The sequence below is a fragment of the Loxodonta africana genome, chromosome 16 (genome assembly GCF_030014295.1).
Source record: "Loxodonta africana isolate mLoxAfr1 chromosome 16, mLoxAfr1.hap2, whole genome shotgun sequence".
Lineage (NCBI taxonomy): Eukaryota > Metazoa > Chordata > Mammalia > Proboscidea > Elephantidae > Loxodonta > Loxodonta africana.
Window position 1 is genome coordinate 67,228,176 of NC_087357.1, and position 16,397 is coordinate 67,244,572.

Sequence of the window (16,397 nt, forward strand, 5' to 3'; positions counted from 1 at the left end):
CTATGAGTTGGAATCGACTCGATGGCAACAAGTTTTTGATTATCAGTGAGTATACCTGTTATCAGGAGTTTATTCAGAGATTGCTCTGTGTGTGTGTATTTAAAAAAAAAAAAAAAAACCCTGTTGCCATCAAGTCGATTCCAACTCATAGTGACCCTACAGGACAGAGTAGAACTGCCCCATAGGGTTTCCAAGGAGGGTTGGTGGATTTGAACTGTAGACCTTTTGATTAGCAGCCAAGCTCTTAACCACTGTACCACCAGGGTTCCAGGAATACTAATAGTTTGCATTATTGAGTGCCTTCAGTGTGCCAGGAAGCGTTCTAATATGTACTTCACAATTAATGCATGTGATCTTCAGACATCCCTATGAGTTAAGTACTTATGATCCCTAATCTACAGATGAGGAAACTGAGGCTCAGAGAGGTTAAGAACCTTGCCCAAAGTCACACAGGAAGAAAGTACAGAGCCTAGATTAGCTCCGGACAGTCTGGCTCCAGAGCCCGTGCTCGCAAGTGGTCTGCTTTGCTGCAGGATAGTAACATTTGGGCACACAGCACCCTCTAGGTCTCCTGGCAGTGCCCCTGTACCCCTTTATCAGTAGGGTAAGCACCCACTCCTGGGCACTGCTTTAGCTGCTGAGCCCTTACATCCATTTATCTGTGGAATCACTAACGTTACAGCAAGGAGGGGCATGAGAGCTAAGCAGGCCAAGCCCCTCTTTTCACAGATAGGAAAACTGAGGCTTCCTAAGGCCACATGGCTTTTTAAAGGGAGATCCGCACCAGGATCCCAGGCCCCACTTCCCAGCCACTGGACTCCCATCTTCCAGCACAACTGAATGCCCCCAGGGTATTGCTGTCTCACCCCAGAGCCCCAAAGTCATTTTGGGGGCAGAGTATTTCCCACAAAGCCCTGGTAAGGAGAGAAAGGAGCAAGCCACCGAGAAGGAGCTGGAAGCCTTAGCTATTAGGGATTGGGCCTCAATAGCTCTAGACCTTCTATTCCAGTCCATGACCCACAAAGACCCTGATGAAAGGAGAAGGATTTCTCACTCCGCACACACCTGAACCACTGGTGTGGGGCCAGTGCAGGGGTTTTTGAAGAGGGCCAGGGCAAAAGCCCAATATGTCTTAGGAGAAATGAGTATTTGGATGGTGGTGGTGGTCTAGCCCTCTCTCCAGAGACAACGGTCTCAGGCGAAGACATATTTATGGTGTCTGCTCTTGAACACTGTTACTGTCACTGTGCCAGGAGGGACGCTGTGACCTGGGGGGAGACAGAACACACTTAACTGTCTGGCCCAAGTTCCCAGGGAGGCGAGGGGAGCCGGTTTGCAAGAGGCCTTCCTGCAGACCTGTAGGAGTGAGTTCAGCTGGAGAGCATGGAGGAAGAGGAGGTGAGGCAGGGCTTCCTTTGTCCTTTTATCTATTCAAGAAGCTGGTGTGGCCACATTGAGCCTCTTTCTCTGCTCTGGTGGTTGCTGCACCCCCAAGAGAGTTCAGATCAACTTGGCCTCCAGGGTGTCTTTCCCAAACCCTCTCCCAAAGTCCCTTGGCTTTTGAGACATAGGACATGATATTTATGCTCCTTGGGGAGCGAGATGGGTCTCAGGGCTCCTTGCTACCCGCTGTGAGAGGTAGGAGACGGTCTGGGATAAAGAGACCTCGGTGGGGGCTGGGCTGGGTGGGCTGTGTATCGTTGTCACGCATCCATTTATCAGCAGCTATTCCCTGAGTCTCGTGTGGCCAGCCTCTGGACAAGGCCCTGGGAGACAGTGGTGCACAGACATGGCTGCTCTCCTGAAAGGCACATCTTCCAGGGTGAAGGCGTTATAGGAGGGGTGAGAGGATAGCCACCCCAGGGCAGAGCAGATGTGCCTGGGAGAGGAGTGTCGTGGGCAGAGAGGGAGCCCAGGGTGGGGGCCCCAAGCACAGGCCCTGAGCACATCTGGGAAGGCTTCCTGGGCTGGGGTGTGCTGCCTACAGGAAGCCAGTGGTTACCCATCCAGGGGCCCTGTGCCCACTTCTCGGTGCTGGCTGCAACCTTCAAGACTGTCCAAATCAAGACCAGCTCCTTATTGTACAGCTGGGCAAAGTGAACCTCAGAGGAGTTAAGGAACCACCCACAGGAAATGGACAGAAGGTGTGGACATAGGATGGGGTCTCCTGACTGCCAATCCCATATGTTTTCTGTTTTTTTTTTATGGGGTTGGGGGAGCCTCAGGAGGAGGTAGTGTGTCCTGGGGCTTTGACATGCCTGGTCTAGCCACAGGCTGCTGCTTGGAGAAAAACCACCAGTTCTCATCAAGGCTCATCCTTCCAAGTGCTGTCACAGGCTGCTGTGGCTTTCACCGTTAGCAAGGGCAGTACGTGCTGGTAAGCAAGACCTCCATCCCTGTGTCCCCCAGAGGTGCCAGGGTCTGACAAGAGAATCCTTCCAACCCTGCTACAGCATTTATAGCTACTGTCCCCATTCAGAGAAGAGTATTCCAGTACAATAGTATATTTCTTATTAGCATCTTCAATTTTTTTAAATACAAAAGCAAGCATGTAAAACTCTTAAATAATATAAAAATGTGTAAAGCAAAAAGTAAAATTCCTGCCCCTCTACATTCCGAAGTGAATAACCATTGGATGCCTATCCTTCTGGATGTTTCTCCATTAATGTACAAATAGAAATGGGATTATATTGTATAAAGAGTGGTCATAGCTTTACAAATGGGGTTAAGTTCCAAAGTTGGCCAATGAGGCATAAATCACATATAAAAACCAAAAAACCAAACCTGTTGCTTTCAAGCCAATTCAACTCATAGCGACCCTATAGGACAGAGTAGAGCTGCCCCATAGGGTTTCCAAGGCCGTCGCCTTTACAGAAGCAGGTTGCCACATCTTTTCCCCCGCAGAGCAATGGGTAGGTTCAAATTGCCGGCATTTCAGTTACTACTACTCCACTGGGGCTCCCAAATCACAGTCAACATTATCCATTAAACCTCCAAAACCTGACTCTTAGATGCCAAGAACTATCGTAGCATTTTCTTTATCTTGCCAACGTGGCTCTGCTTTCATTCCTTGGGACTTTGGGAGCCAATGGCTATGGGGAAGGGTGATCAGGCAAGAACGGGATTTCTCCTGCTCTCTTTAGTGGATTCTGACTGTGTGTTTGAAATCCACTTAGGCTTGCATGCTGAGTGACATTGCTGAACCGGCTGGCCACTTGTTTTATTCTAGTGTGAGCTGGGTTTTGTAGGCTGGTTGTTATTCTTTCGCAGTCCCCAGAGAAATGCATCTGGTGGATGGAGAGGACATGGGATGGGGTCCAGCTCTATCACTCACCATGAGCTTGGACAAGCCACTGGGCGCTCTGGGCCTCTCTTCACTGTCTTTGAGCAGCCTCTCCAGGGACGTAGGGATTCCAGAGGCTTCCCAACCTATCTGCTCTCCTTTGCAGGGCATCCTGATCACCTGGACAAAGAGATTTAAAGCGAGTGGAGTAGAGGGTGCAGATGTGGTGAAGCTGCTGGACAAAGCCATCAAGAAACGAGGGGTAATTTTTCTCTGGGCCATCTGCCTCTGCCATGCAGAGGTGGTGGGTGTGGGAAGAAGGCTATGCCCTAAAACAGACCAAGGTCCTTTCCAGGGAATGGTAGGGCAGGGGTCTGTGGCCAGAGAGTGCTGTGGCCTTGAGGTCTTAAAGACCTGGGCAGGTGAGTGGGGAGGGTCCACAGAACAGAGGGACAGGCATAGCTGCACATGGAACTCTCAGAAGCACTGCCCAAAGGGAACTGCGCAAAGGAACCCAGCCCTTGGGCGTGTGGGCACCTCGTTCCGATGGTGGAGTGTGGGGTGCAGGGAGTCGTGTTGGCAGGTGCACCCTGCTGTGGTTAGAACCAGGCCAGAGGAGCTGATGGTACAGCTGGCACAGGGATGTAATGATGTGATTTGAAGAGCAACGTGGTTCCATGTATACAATGACTCAAAAGAATTTGAAGCCAGATAATTGAGGGGACTGTGCATTTTCCATAATTTAATCACTATACCCTAATCCAGTTAACTTGAGCACCAGCAGTAATGAAACCAGCACCACCAAGAAGGGGAGTGGTAGTCATTAAGACTGGCACTCTGCCACGTGTGGGTAGATGGTGACACCCCGTTACCTGTCCCCAGGACTATGACGCCAACATTGTGGCCGTGGTGAACGACACAGTGGGGACCATGATGACCTGTGGCTACGATGACCAGCATTGTGAAGTTGGCCTGATCATTGGTAACGTCATCCCTCACTCAGCAGACATTTCGAGAAGGCACTGCCTCCTTTCTCGGGTCTGTGTGGTCACAGCTTCCCATCTTGTCTCTCCAAGGCACTGGCACCAATGCTTGCTACATGGAGGAACTGAGGCACATTGACCTGGTGGAAGGCGATGAGGGGAGGATGTGCATCAACACGGAGTGGGGGGCCTTTGGGGACGACGGGTCCCTAGAAGACATCCGGACCGAGTTTGACCGAGAGATAGACCGGGGCTCCCTTAATCCGGGAAAGCAGTTGTGAGTCTCTGACCCTTTCCTTACTAACCACGTAGATAACGAAGGGGGCACTTCACCCAAAGATTTGGGGTGGGAAATGAAAGGGACTTAAAGCCCGTTTGTTGTTGTTAGTTGCTGTTGAGTCAGTTCGACTCATGACCACCCCATGTGTGCTGAGAACTGCTCCACAGGGTATTCAAGGCTGTGACCTTTCAAAGCAGACTGTCAGGCCTTTCTTCTGAGGTACCTCTTGGTGGGTTTGAACCATTAACCTTTTGGTTAATAGTCAAGTACTTAACCATTTGTACTACCCAGCTGCCCAAACCAGTTGTCGTTGAGTCGATTCCAACTCATGGAGACCCCATGTGTATAGAGTAGAACTGCTCCATAGGCTTTTAAGGCTCTGACCTTTCGTAAGCAGATGGGCCAGGCTTTTCTTCCAAGGCACCTCTAGGTGAGCTTGAACTACCACTCTTGCCGCTAGCAGTCAAGCACTTAACTGTTTGCACCACCCAGGATTCTAGTGAGGTCCAAAGGGAGAAGCCCTTGCTTGAAAATTGCTTTATCTGTCGCTCCTTAGATTCATAGTTGTGGAATCTGTGGCTTGAAAGAACCTGTTGCCATTGCCTCTATTCCGACTCATAGTGACCCTATAGGACGGAGTAGAACTGCCCCATAGAGTTTCCGAGGAGCACCTGGTGGATTCGAACTGCTGATGTTTTGGTGAGCAGCTGTAGTGCTTAACCACACCACCGGGGTTTCCGTGGCTTGAAAATCACTTCTAAATAATGTCCTCTTTGACGGCGTCCTGGTGAAACATTCAGAAAATTAAAAGCACAGAAGTATTAGTTAAGGCTAAAAACATTTTTATATATGGTCATCACTAGCGCTGCTACTGAGGGTGAGGAGGCCATGTGGCATGTGGGGCATCTGCTGAGCAAAAGGAGTGTCCATTCATTCAGCACATATTTCTGGAGTGCTTATAGGATCGCTATGAGTCAGAATTGACGCGACAGCATTGGGTTTGTTTTTTTTGGTTTTATATGTGCTGAGGTGTGTGCTAGGCTCCAAGGATAAAAAACAGTGTCTTCTCTTCCAAGACTTTCCGTCTAGATGGGAGGTCAGTCACACGTGCAAATACCCATGGTGTGCGTGAACGTGAAAACCATATGCATCAAGGCTCAGGCCTTAGGGAGATGGAGTGTGGAGAAACTTCTTCCCTGTCAAGCCTAGGCTGATGGGTTGGAGGCGATGGGGAACATCAGGCTGGCCAGGCAAGTTGTGTTGGACCTCTGTGAGCTCCTGGCTCCAGCAGTAAAGTGACATTATTCAGGCTAGAGTGGATATATTAGCTTCCTAGGGCTGTCCTAACAAAGTGCCACAAATTAGGTGGTTTATAAGGACAGAAATTTGTTGTTCTGGAGTCAAGGAGTCTGAACTTAAGGTGTTCACAGGTTAGTTTCTTCTGAGGGCTCTGAGGAAGAATCTGTCCTGTGCCTCTCTCCTAGCTACTGGTGATGGCTGGTGATTTTGGTGTTCCTTGGCTTGTAGACATATCACTCTGGTCTCCGCCTCTGTCTTCATACCCATCTTCCCTCTGTGTTCTTCTCCCCTTTTATAAGGGACACCATTCACATTGGGTAGGATCCACCATACTCCAGTATGACCACAGGTCAACTGATAACATCTACACAGACCCTGTTTCCAAACAAAGTCACGTTCACAGGCACCGGGGATTAGGACTTTGAAATATTTTTTTGGAAAATACACTTCAGTCTATAATAGTGGGTATTGCTTCATCCAGGCACTTATGTTCAGAAATGCATACTCAGTTTTCACATTTCTCTGTGATTCCAGCATGTGGCTAGCCGGGTCTGATCAACCCAGCCTTTCAGCTGTCTTAACCTCAGTTTGATGCTGTTGGCCTGTAGAGAGCCTTGAGAGAATGGGCTGGCTTGATATTCTGTCTTTTTTTTTTGATGTTGAAATACACACAAGAATGCACAAAATATTTACTCGACTTCTGTAAGTCCGATTCAGTGATATTGATTACATTCTTGGAGTTGTGCAACTGTTTCCAGTGTCTTTTTCCAAATTATAACATACCTTCAGTGCACTCTAAGCAAAAGCCGCCTCTTTCCCCCTCCCTTCTTGATATTCCATCTTTTCATGTTCACTGACCCTGTTGGCCCAACAGCCCTTATCCTTATGCCACAGAGAAACAGACAGGCGTTTGCTAGTCATTCGGAAACCCATTACCCATCTCAATACTCCAAGCTGGAAAATGGGGCTTTCCACCTGAATTAATAGAATTGCATAAATGGCCAACCCAAGCCTTCACGTCCAGAGGTGGTGGTAAGTTTGTCCTCTCGATGAGAGAAATCCCAAGTTCGTAGACCCCGAGTTGAACATGGACTTTGCAGCCTGAGCCTGGGGCACCAGGCCACGTACAATCCCTTATCCACAGATCCAAAGCTCTAAAAGCCAACTTTTTTTTTCCCCAAGTCTGTTGGTGGTGAAACCTGACCCAACGAATATGAAGCTATTTACTGTGACTGTTTATAAGTAAGTACTGTTGTTGCTGGTACTTGCCATCGAGTTGGCCCCAACTCATGGTAACCCCTCGTACAACGGAATAAAACGCTGCCTGGTCGCACACCATCCCCATGATCATTGGCATGTTTGAGTCCATTGTTGTAACCACTCTGTCAGTCCATGTCATTGAGGGCTTTCCATGCTTTCACTGGCCCTGCACCTCACCAGACGTGAGGTCCTCTTCCAACGATTAGTCTTTCCTGATGATGTGTTCAAAGTAACAATATTCTGTTGTGGTCCATAGGGTTTTCACTGGTTAATTTTTGCACGTGGATCTCCAGGCCTTTCTTCTTAGTCTCTCATCTGGAAGCTCTGCTGAAACCTGGGATGACCCTGCTGGTATTTGAAATACCAATGGCATAGATTCCAGCATCATAGTAACATGCAAACACAGCTCACCCAGTATGACAGACCGACAAATGGGTGGTGGATAAGTTGTACTGCAGACCTATTAATGTGCTTGCCTACAGCGCTGCCTCAGGCACCTCTGGGAGCGTTCTGTAATATATAGCACGTACCCATATTACGTCTAAAATCCTCAAATCACATCCCAAAAAACATCTGACCCAAGGATTTCAGATAAGAGATTATGCACCTATAGTTACTTTCAGTCACTTACTTAGAAATCTCCCTTCTCAGTGGGGCAGGCTACCTGTGGTAACTGAGCAGATATGGCCCGGTCCCTTGTCTGTATCCCTAGGCCCAGTCTGGGAGCCACCTGCAGAGTTGAGTGTAAACCTAGATTTCTTGATTGTTCATCCCTGACTGATTTACTGAATTTCTCTAAAGGGCTAAAGTGTATCCCCAGGCTGAAGTGTGAACTGGGTTCAGAGTTGGCTTGCAGTAGACATTGGGGTTGGGTAGATTGTGAATGGGGTGGACGGGTGGATGGATGGATGGGTAGATGGGGGGTTGGTAGGTAGGAGGCTGGGAGATGGGTGGGTGGATAAACCAGCAGATGAGTGAAAGAGTGAAAGGTTGGGGTGAAGTCTGTCTTCTCCAGTGCGCTTCCCTGCTTGTTGATCACCATAGGTCAGGTCTTGTTAAGAACAGTTCCACTGTGAAAAATTCTCAGCAACAACAAAATAAAATTAAAAAAAAAGTAAAAAGCAATTCCAAGGAGATTACAGGTCTTTGAGTTGCATCATATTTTCCAGGAAATAAGCTGTCAGCCAAAGCTTAGTAAAATTTAGGTCAGGCCAGTTTTGCTGTTCTCTGAGGATCTTGCTTAAGTCTTTGGGTCCTTCCTGTGTTTCTTTTGTGAAATGCCAGGTTCTTCAAAGCCCTTTTGTCCTTTGTGTGCAGGGAAAGGTGTTCCATTTTACTCGTAGGAAAGCTGAGGCACCAGAATAGGAGAAAACTGGCCCAAGGCTCTTTTTTTGAGGTTTGATCTGACTTAGGTTTGAAGTTTTCTGTCCTGTCTGAAAGTGTGAGTCTTCAGGCCCAGCCTCTAGAACCTCCAAGAGGTATCTCTCATTATTTATGGAAAAAAAAAATCAAGGATGGCCTTAAAAAAACAACAAAAAAACCCCAAACCAGCTGTTGTTTAGTCAGTTCTGATTCATAGCGACTCCATGTATATGAGTAGAATTGCTCCACAGGGAGTTCAAGGCTACGATCTTTTGGAAGCAGATTGTCAGGCCTTCTTCTGAGGTGCCCTCTGGGTAGGTCTGGTTAGTAGTTGAGTGCTTAACCATTTGTAACGCCCAGGGACTCCTGGTTTTTCATCCATGACTACTTTATTTATTTTTTTATTATTATTAAAAAAATTTTTTAATTTTATTGTTGCTGGGACTGTACACAGCAAAACATAAACCAATTCGACTGTGTCTACATGTACAGTTCAGTGATATTGATTACATTCTTTGAGATGTGTAACCATTCTCATCCTCCTTTTCTGAGTTATTCCTCCCCAATTAACATAACGTACATTCACTGTTCCCAAAGATTCCTATCTTATCTTTCGAGTTACTGTTGTCACTCTGATCCCACATAGATAGTTCTTAAAAGAACATAGTACTCAAGGCAGATTTTTTTTTAATAATTTTTATTGTGCTTTAAGTGAAAGTTTACAAATCGAGTCAGTTTCTCACACAGAAACCCATATATACCTTGCTCCCAGTGTTGTCGAGTTGATTATACCTTGCTACACACTCCCAATTACTCTCCCCCTAATGAGACAGCCCACTCTGTCCGTCCACCCTCTCTTTTCGTGTCCATTTTGCCAGCTTCTAACCCCTTCCACCCTTTCATCTCCCCTCCAGGCAGGAGATGCCAACATAGTTTCAAGTGTCCACCTGATCCAAGAAGCTCACTCCTCACCAGCATCCCTCTCCAACCCATTGTCCAGTCCAATCCCTGTCTGAAGAATTGGCTTCGGGAATGGTTCCCGTCCTGGGCCAACAGAAGGTCTGGGGGCCATGACCACTGGGGTCCTTCTAGTTTCAGTCAGACCATTAAGTCTGGTCTTACGAGAATTTGGGGTCTGCATCCCACTGCTCTCCTGCTCCCTCAGGGGTTCTCTGTTGTGTTCCCTATCAGGGCAGTCATCGATTGTAGCCGGGCACCATCTAGTTCTTCTGGTCTCAGGATGACGTAGTCTCTGGTTCATGTGGCCCTTTCTGTCTGTTGGGCTCGTAATCGTCAAGGCAGACATTTTTTACTAGTTCAGCTAAACTGTTGTTTGGTTTTAAGAAGACTTGAGGAGATATTTTTGGTTTAAGGTTTAAAGATTATCTCAGGGCAATAGTTTTAGGGGTTCATCCAACCTTCATGTCTCCAGGAAAGTCTGGAGTCCTTGAGAATTTGAAATTCCATTCTGCATTTTCCCCTTTTGATCAGGATTCTTCTGTAGACTCTTCATCAAAATGTTCAGTAATGGTAGCTGAGCACCATCCAACCCTTCTGGTCTTATGGCAAAGGAGGGAGTTGCTCATGGAGGCATTTAGCCACACATTCCATATCCTCTGCCAATCCCGACTCTCCTTCTTCCTCTGTTGCTCTAGGCAAGATATTGTTGTGCCTTGGATGGCCACTTGCAAGCTTTTAAGACCCCAGGTGCTACGCAGTGCACTAGGAGGTAGAACAGAAGCACTAAACACATTATTAGACCAGTTAACCAGGCTGTCCCATGAAGCCATGACCTTCAAACCAAGAAACCAAATCCCATGAGGTTTTTGGTTGTACATATCAGCTTCAGCAGCTAGTCTTTTTGTTGTAAATCTATCTGTCACACAAGTTTTGCCAGTTCATCTTTTTACAGGTGTACAGTTTATAGACAGCAGTAAAAATAATTGGCTGTGCAACTCTACCGATAATGTAATTTTTCCAGCAGCATTAATTGCTCCTTTTCCCCTCCCTCCTGTCCCTGGTAACCACTAATAAACTGGTTTCTATATAGTTGTCTTTTCTAGTCTTTGTATATAAGTGAGGTCATAAAATATTTATCCATCTGTGACTGACTTACTTCACTCAGTATGTCTTCAGGCTCCATCCATATTGTAGCATGTATCAAGACTTCTTTTCTCCCCTTGGCTGAGTAGTTTTCCATTGTACATATGTACCACGTTTTGTTTATCCATTCATCTGTTGATGGACGTTTAGGTTGTTTCCACCCTTTGGCTGTTGTGAATAGCGCTGCAATAACACTTGTACAAGTCTCTGTTTGGGTCTCTGCTTTCAAGTTTTTAGAGTATATACCTAGGAGTGGAATTGCTGGGTCATGTGGTAGTTCCATCTTTAGTTTTTGAGGAACTACCTCACTGTTTTCCGCAAAGGCTGTACCATTTTGCATTCCCATCAGATGGATAAAGATTCCAGTTTCCTCACATCCTCACCAACATTTGTTATTTTCTTTTTTTTTAATGTTAGCCATCCTAGTGGGAGTGAAATGGTATCTCATTATGGTTTTGATTTCCATCTCTCTGGTGGCTAATGACGTTGAGCATCTTTTCACGTCTTCGATGGCTATTTTAACGTCTTCTCTGGTGAAATGTCAATTAAGTCTTTTGCCCATTTTCTGATTGGGTTATACGTCTTTTTGTTGTTACGTTGTTGAAGTTTTATATATATTTTGGTTATTAGATTTTTGTTGTATATATGATTTCTGAAGATATTTTCCCAGGCAGTAGCTTGTCTTTTCACTTTTTTGGTAAAGTTTTGATGAAGAAAAGTTTTTAATTTTTATGAGGTCCCATTTATTTATTTTGTCTTTTGCTGTTTGTGCTTTTGTTATTGTATTAGATAATCCATTGTTAAAAGTTAGGCCTGACAGTGTTGCACCTGCTATTTCTTCTAAGAATTTTATGGTTTTAGTTTGCACATTTAGGTCCTTAATCCATTTTGAATTTGTTTTTGTGTATGGTGTGAGGTATGGATCCTGTTTCATTTTTCTGGGTGAGGCAGTCCAGTGTTCCCAGCACCAATTATTGAAGGGACTCTTTTTTTCCCCTTCGAATGGACCTAGCACCCTTGTCAAAAATCAGTTGACCGTAGGCGTGTGAGTTTACTTCCCTTCTTTGGTTTTTAATTCTTGTCCTCCTTCCCCCCTGCCTTCTTGGGCCTCCTGCTCTTCTGTTTTGTGTTTGTGTCCGGAATCTCAAATCCCGTTTCCCCCTGATTGCTTGTTTAGTGCGTCCTTCTACGTGCAAGGAGATAACACCCGCAGAATAGCAACAGCCGTGACCATGGTAGCCAACCCTGTAGTTCAGGAGAATTCTTTGGCCTGGTTGGTGGTGGAATAACTTCATATGTTTTCAAGTCCATGCCAAACGCTTTTTCTTATTGCTGCTTGGCTCCCTCCATAGACTCTTTCTGCAGCTCCTATCATGGGTTGCTTGGCCACGACCTCTCCCTCCTCTTTCCCAGGGCTGCTGGTCAGAGCAAGCCCTAGCTGCCAAGGGAGCTCCTCATTGATGTGCAAGTCCTTGCTCATTGCTCTCTTTGTCCAAATATGATCCCTTACCCTCTCTTGCCAGCCTACTTCCCCGGCCCTGTGGGTCTCACCCCTGCCTGCCCACCAGCTGGCAAGGAGGCTGGACACTATGACACTGCCACCCACTGCTGGCTTGGGCGTAGGTGCCTGACCAGTGCTTGCGTGGGTTCACTTGAGCAGAAGGGAAGCATGTGGGTTGGGGAGCCCGACCAGTCTCCAGGAGCCTTGGCTGGGACTGAGAGAGGCTTGTGGGAAGTGCTGTTTTGTGTCCTGATCCTCTGGTGGGGGTCCTAGGAGCCAGAAAAAAGGACAGATCCCTGGTCTAGGGCCTCCTTTATCCAAAAAAGAGAGTGTCAGGATATATGTTTGTAAAAGATACAGAACGGACATACATCATGTAGAACAGGGAGCAGATCATTCTGGGTGTCTCTACAGGACAGAGGAAAAAGCTGTGGGTCAAAGGGTTTAGCTCATCCTAAGGCGAGCAGCCTTTCCTATTGGCAGGCTGCCCAACATGGGGGACAGGCTGCCTGGAGGGGACAGGAGCTGGAGGTGGACCAGCAGAGGCTGGGCTAGGGATGGGGCTCAGTGGTCCCTAGCATATCAGTATAGCTAACATTTAATGATACTGCCCATGAGAGAGGCAGATCAACACAGGGGTCACTAGAATAGCCTCTGGTGTTAGATTTAACTGGGTTCAAAATGTGGATGTGCAACTTATTAACTCTGGTTGCAGGCAAGCTAAGAAACCTTTCTGTGTCTCAGTTTCCTCATCTGTGAAATGGGGCTAATGATAATGCCTACCTCATGGGGTGTAATAAGGATGAAATAAGTTAATACACGTAAAGGGCTTTGAGAAGTGTCGACGTGGAGCAAAGACTGTACTTATTATTAGCCAGGCACTATGGCACTTTGGAGCCCTGATGGCATAGTGGTTAAGTGATACAGCCGCTAACCAAAAGGTCAGCAGTTCGAATCCACCAGCCACTCCTTGGAAACCCCGTGGGGCAGTTCTGCACTGTCCTTTAGGTTTGCTGTGGGTCAGAATCGACTGAAAGGCAACGGGTTTGTTTTTTTTTTTAATAACACTTTACCTACATTTACCCATTTCTTCCTTCAACACTGTAAACAGACCTTACCATTATCCCCATTATATAGACAGGTGATGAATAGCCCAGTAGGTGGCGGAGCCGGGCTGACTACCATGGCTCCTGCTGGATCTGAGATCTGGTTTGGGGCTGCCCAGAGGCCATTCCCACAAGTGCTGGGGATGGCAACTGGGCTGCGCAGATTCTGAAGGTGCTCTTCTGCCAGGGATCCTTGATACACCCCAGCTGGGGTGGACCTGTCTGGTCCTGTTGGGAGTGGAAACAATGAGGACTGTGTTTGTAATGAGGCCAAAGTATCTCTGTACCCTGTTTTGAGGGAAGGGTGGGGTGCTTAGGTCTCAGCAGCATCCTTGGCTCCGGGGCTGGTTCCGACTGGAACAGATTGTTCGCTGCGTCAGAGCCAGCTCTGAGTGTGCCAACTGGGCTCCCACAGAGGAAAGGCGGCAGCTCGTGGAGGTCCAGCCGTTCTGGTGTGCCTGCCCAGGGGCTCCTTGAGGCCTGACTCTGACACAGGTGTGGCCTCCGGCACTCGTCCTCGCTGGCCCTCTGCTGGGCCTTCCCCAGTGTGGTCCGGCATCGCTCTCAGGCCCCACATGGTGGCCTCTTCCTGGCAGCCTTGGACTCAGAATGTCTGCTGTAGTCACAGAGCCCACACCCTCACACCACACTGTACACCACACACCACACCAGGGAACACTGGAGCGATTCACTGTCTGTGGCCCGTGCCTGAACTGGGCCGGGGCAGTGGATGAGCAGGTTGGCTGAAGCTACTCAGAACCCACCCCTGGGATTTAGGGGGAAGTCAGTAGGGGAGGATTGGGTTCACCGAAGAAAATTCTTGCCCTTTTGGCTGGAGAAGGAGAAAGTGGATTCCAGGGAGGTGACCAAAGAGCGCTCCGATGGTGGCACCACAAGGAGCAGCTCCGTCTCCAGCCCTGTCAGCCTTCCCTGGGAGAAGACACTCATCCTTTCTGAGCTGGGAAATGGCAATAATATTCCCTGGCCGCCTCCTTCCCAGGGGGTTGAGATCTCTCTGATGGCGTGATGGATGTGAAAGCCCTTAAAAAGTATAGCATACAGCTTTGTGTAAATGTCAGAGATTATCATATCCATATTCTGCACATTTCTGTCTGGGGGCTTTCCTGGTATCTGTCCCCCGTCTAGATCTTGATATTGCCATCACCTCCAAGCAGCCTCTCTGCCTGCTGCTGCCCCGTGGTGCTCTCCTCCTGTTGCCCTCCCCAGGCTCAGGTGTGCTGACTGGATAACTCACCGTTTCTGGAATAGGCCCCTGGTCCCTCTCTGCCCCCCGTGGCGTAATCACATGAGTGCGTGATCTCGTAATGAAACTGTCATCCTGTGAGGGGGGAGGCGGTGTCTTCTTCTTCATGCGTGATTCTCCCATTCACTGTGGCTCTTTGCCTGCTGCTGGGTGTATAGGAAGAACCTGACAAATGCCTGGCGTGCTTGTCTCCTGCAGGTTTGAGAAGATGGTCAGTGGCATGTACATCGGGGAGCTGGTTCGACTGATCCTGGTCAAGATGGCCAAAGAGGGTCTCTTATTTGAAGGGCGGATCACCCCGGAGCTACTTACCAAAGGAAAGTTCAACACCAGCGATGTGTCAGCCATCGAAATGTGGGTACTGCCTGCTCGGGGCTTCCTGGGGTGGCTGTGGGGAGAAGAGCAATAGGTCCCTGTTACCTCTTCAGTCCTGGTTTGGTGGGCTTGCCCCTCAAGAGAGTGTACATGTGTATTTGTAAGAAAGGCCATCTCACAAAACCTATAAAAAACATTATCCTACGATGGTACATTTTTGAAACATTCTCTTTAAAATCAGGACCAAGATGGTATTATTAGCTTCTGTTCAGCATTGTATGAGAATTCTTAACAAATGTTAAGGGAAAAAAAAAAAAAAGATATTGAAGGTGTAAAAAAAAAAAAGAGGAAATAAAACTGTCCTTATTTGTAGTTGATAATCATCTCTGTGGAACACCTGCAGGAAACTCCAGACAAGTGAATAGAAATAACAGGAGGGGTTAGCAAGGTGTCTGGAGAGTAAGATGCCAAGGTCAATTGTATTTCTGTATGTGGGCAACAGTTAAGATATGTGAACATACATCTTTTTAAACAAAGTTTTTATTTCAGAATAGTTTTAGAGTTACAGAAAAGCTGTGAATGTCAGACAGAGACTTCCCAGATACCCCTCACCCCGTTTCCCCTATTGTTAATGTCTAACATTACTAAAAAAACCCATTGCCATAGAGTCAATTCTGACTCATGACAGCCCTAGAGGACAGAGTAGAACTGCCTCATAGGGTTTCCAAGGAGTGGTTGGTGGATTCGAACTGCCAAACTTTTGGTAGGCTGCTGAGCTTATAACCACTGTTCCACCAGGGCTCCCCTAACAGTATTAAGGTACATAAAAAAATATATACGTGTGTGTGTATATATTTTTTAAGACACTGTTGATGGTAGAAACAAAATTATAAAGTACCTCAGAGTGACTGAATCTAACAAAAGATATGCAGTGTCTGTATGCAGAAAATTTAAATTTAAGAACCTTACAGACCCCAAGAGTGGGAGATTCCCTTGAGCCTCCTGGGCACTGAACCCTGTGGGGAGGTAGCTGTTTCTCCAACTCTCTCAGAGACTCTAGGATGTGGAGCACATCTTTCCACACACCTGGAATGTTATAAGCCAGTGCAGTAGTGTTTTTCCTACTCCGCAGTATTTCTCACGCCAGAGGACCCTGCTCATGCTCTTATGTTTTGACTGTCCTAGTCACTAGGCCTTCGAACCAATTCTTACCTCATACAGTGTTGACCTCTAACCTCACAGGAATAAGGAAGGCCTCCACAATGCCAAAGAAATCCTGACCCGTCTGGGAGTGGAACCGTCTCATGACGACTGTATTTCAGTCCAGCACGTGTGCGCCATTGTCACGTTTCGCTCGGCCAACCTGGTGGCTGCAACGCTGGGTGCCATCTTGTGCCGCCTTCGTGATAACAAGGGCACACCCAGGCTGCGGACTACGGTTGGTGTCGACGGATCTCTATACAAGATGCACCCACAGTGAGTCTGCCCTTTGCTGTAATTGGCACTCAGTACCCGTCTGGGCTAAGGACCTTCTCTGGAGGTCAGACTTTTGCACCCAGCGAACGTTTTTGGCAGACAAGGCCATACCTAGTTCTAGGCAGAAAGGTCAGATGGCATTTTAGTAATAACTAGCCCAAATAA

The 16,397-nt window shown here is 47.4% G+C and overlaps 1 protein-coding gene across 3 annotated transcripts in view; it reads left to right on the top strand.

Moving 5' to 3' along the window:
* Positions 1–16,397, top strand: part of HK1 (hexokinase 1) — an 83,072-nt gene that overhangs the window by 45,633 nt on the left and 21,042 nt on the right. For all 3 annotated transcript variants that reach the window (XM_023547024.2, XM_003409039.4, XM_064269652.1), the window contains 5 exons: positions 3,450–3,545; positions 4,166–4,265; positions 4,360–4,543; positions 14,640–14,795; positions 15,999–16,232. In XM_023547024.2, the coding sequence (XP_023402792.1) occupies positions 3,450–3,545; positions 4,166–4,265; positions 4,360–4,543; positions 14,640–14,795; positions 15,999–16,232 (770 nt within the window). The remainder of the gene's footprint in view (positions 1–3,449; positions 3,546–4,165; positions 4,266–4,359; positions 4,544–14,639; positions 14,796–15,998; positions 16,233–16,397) is intronic.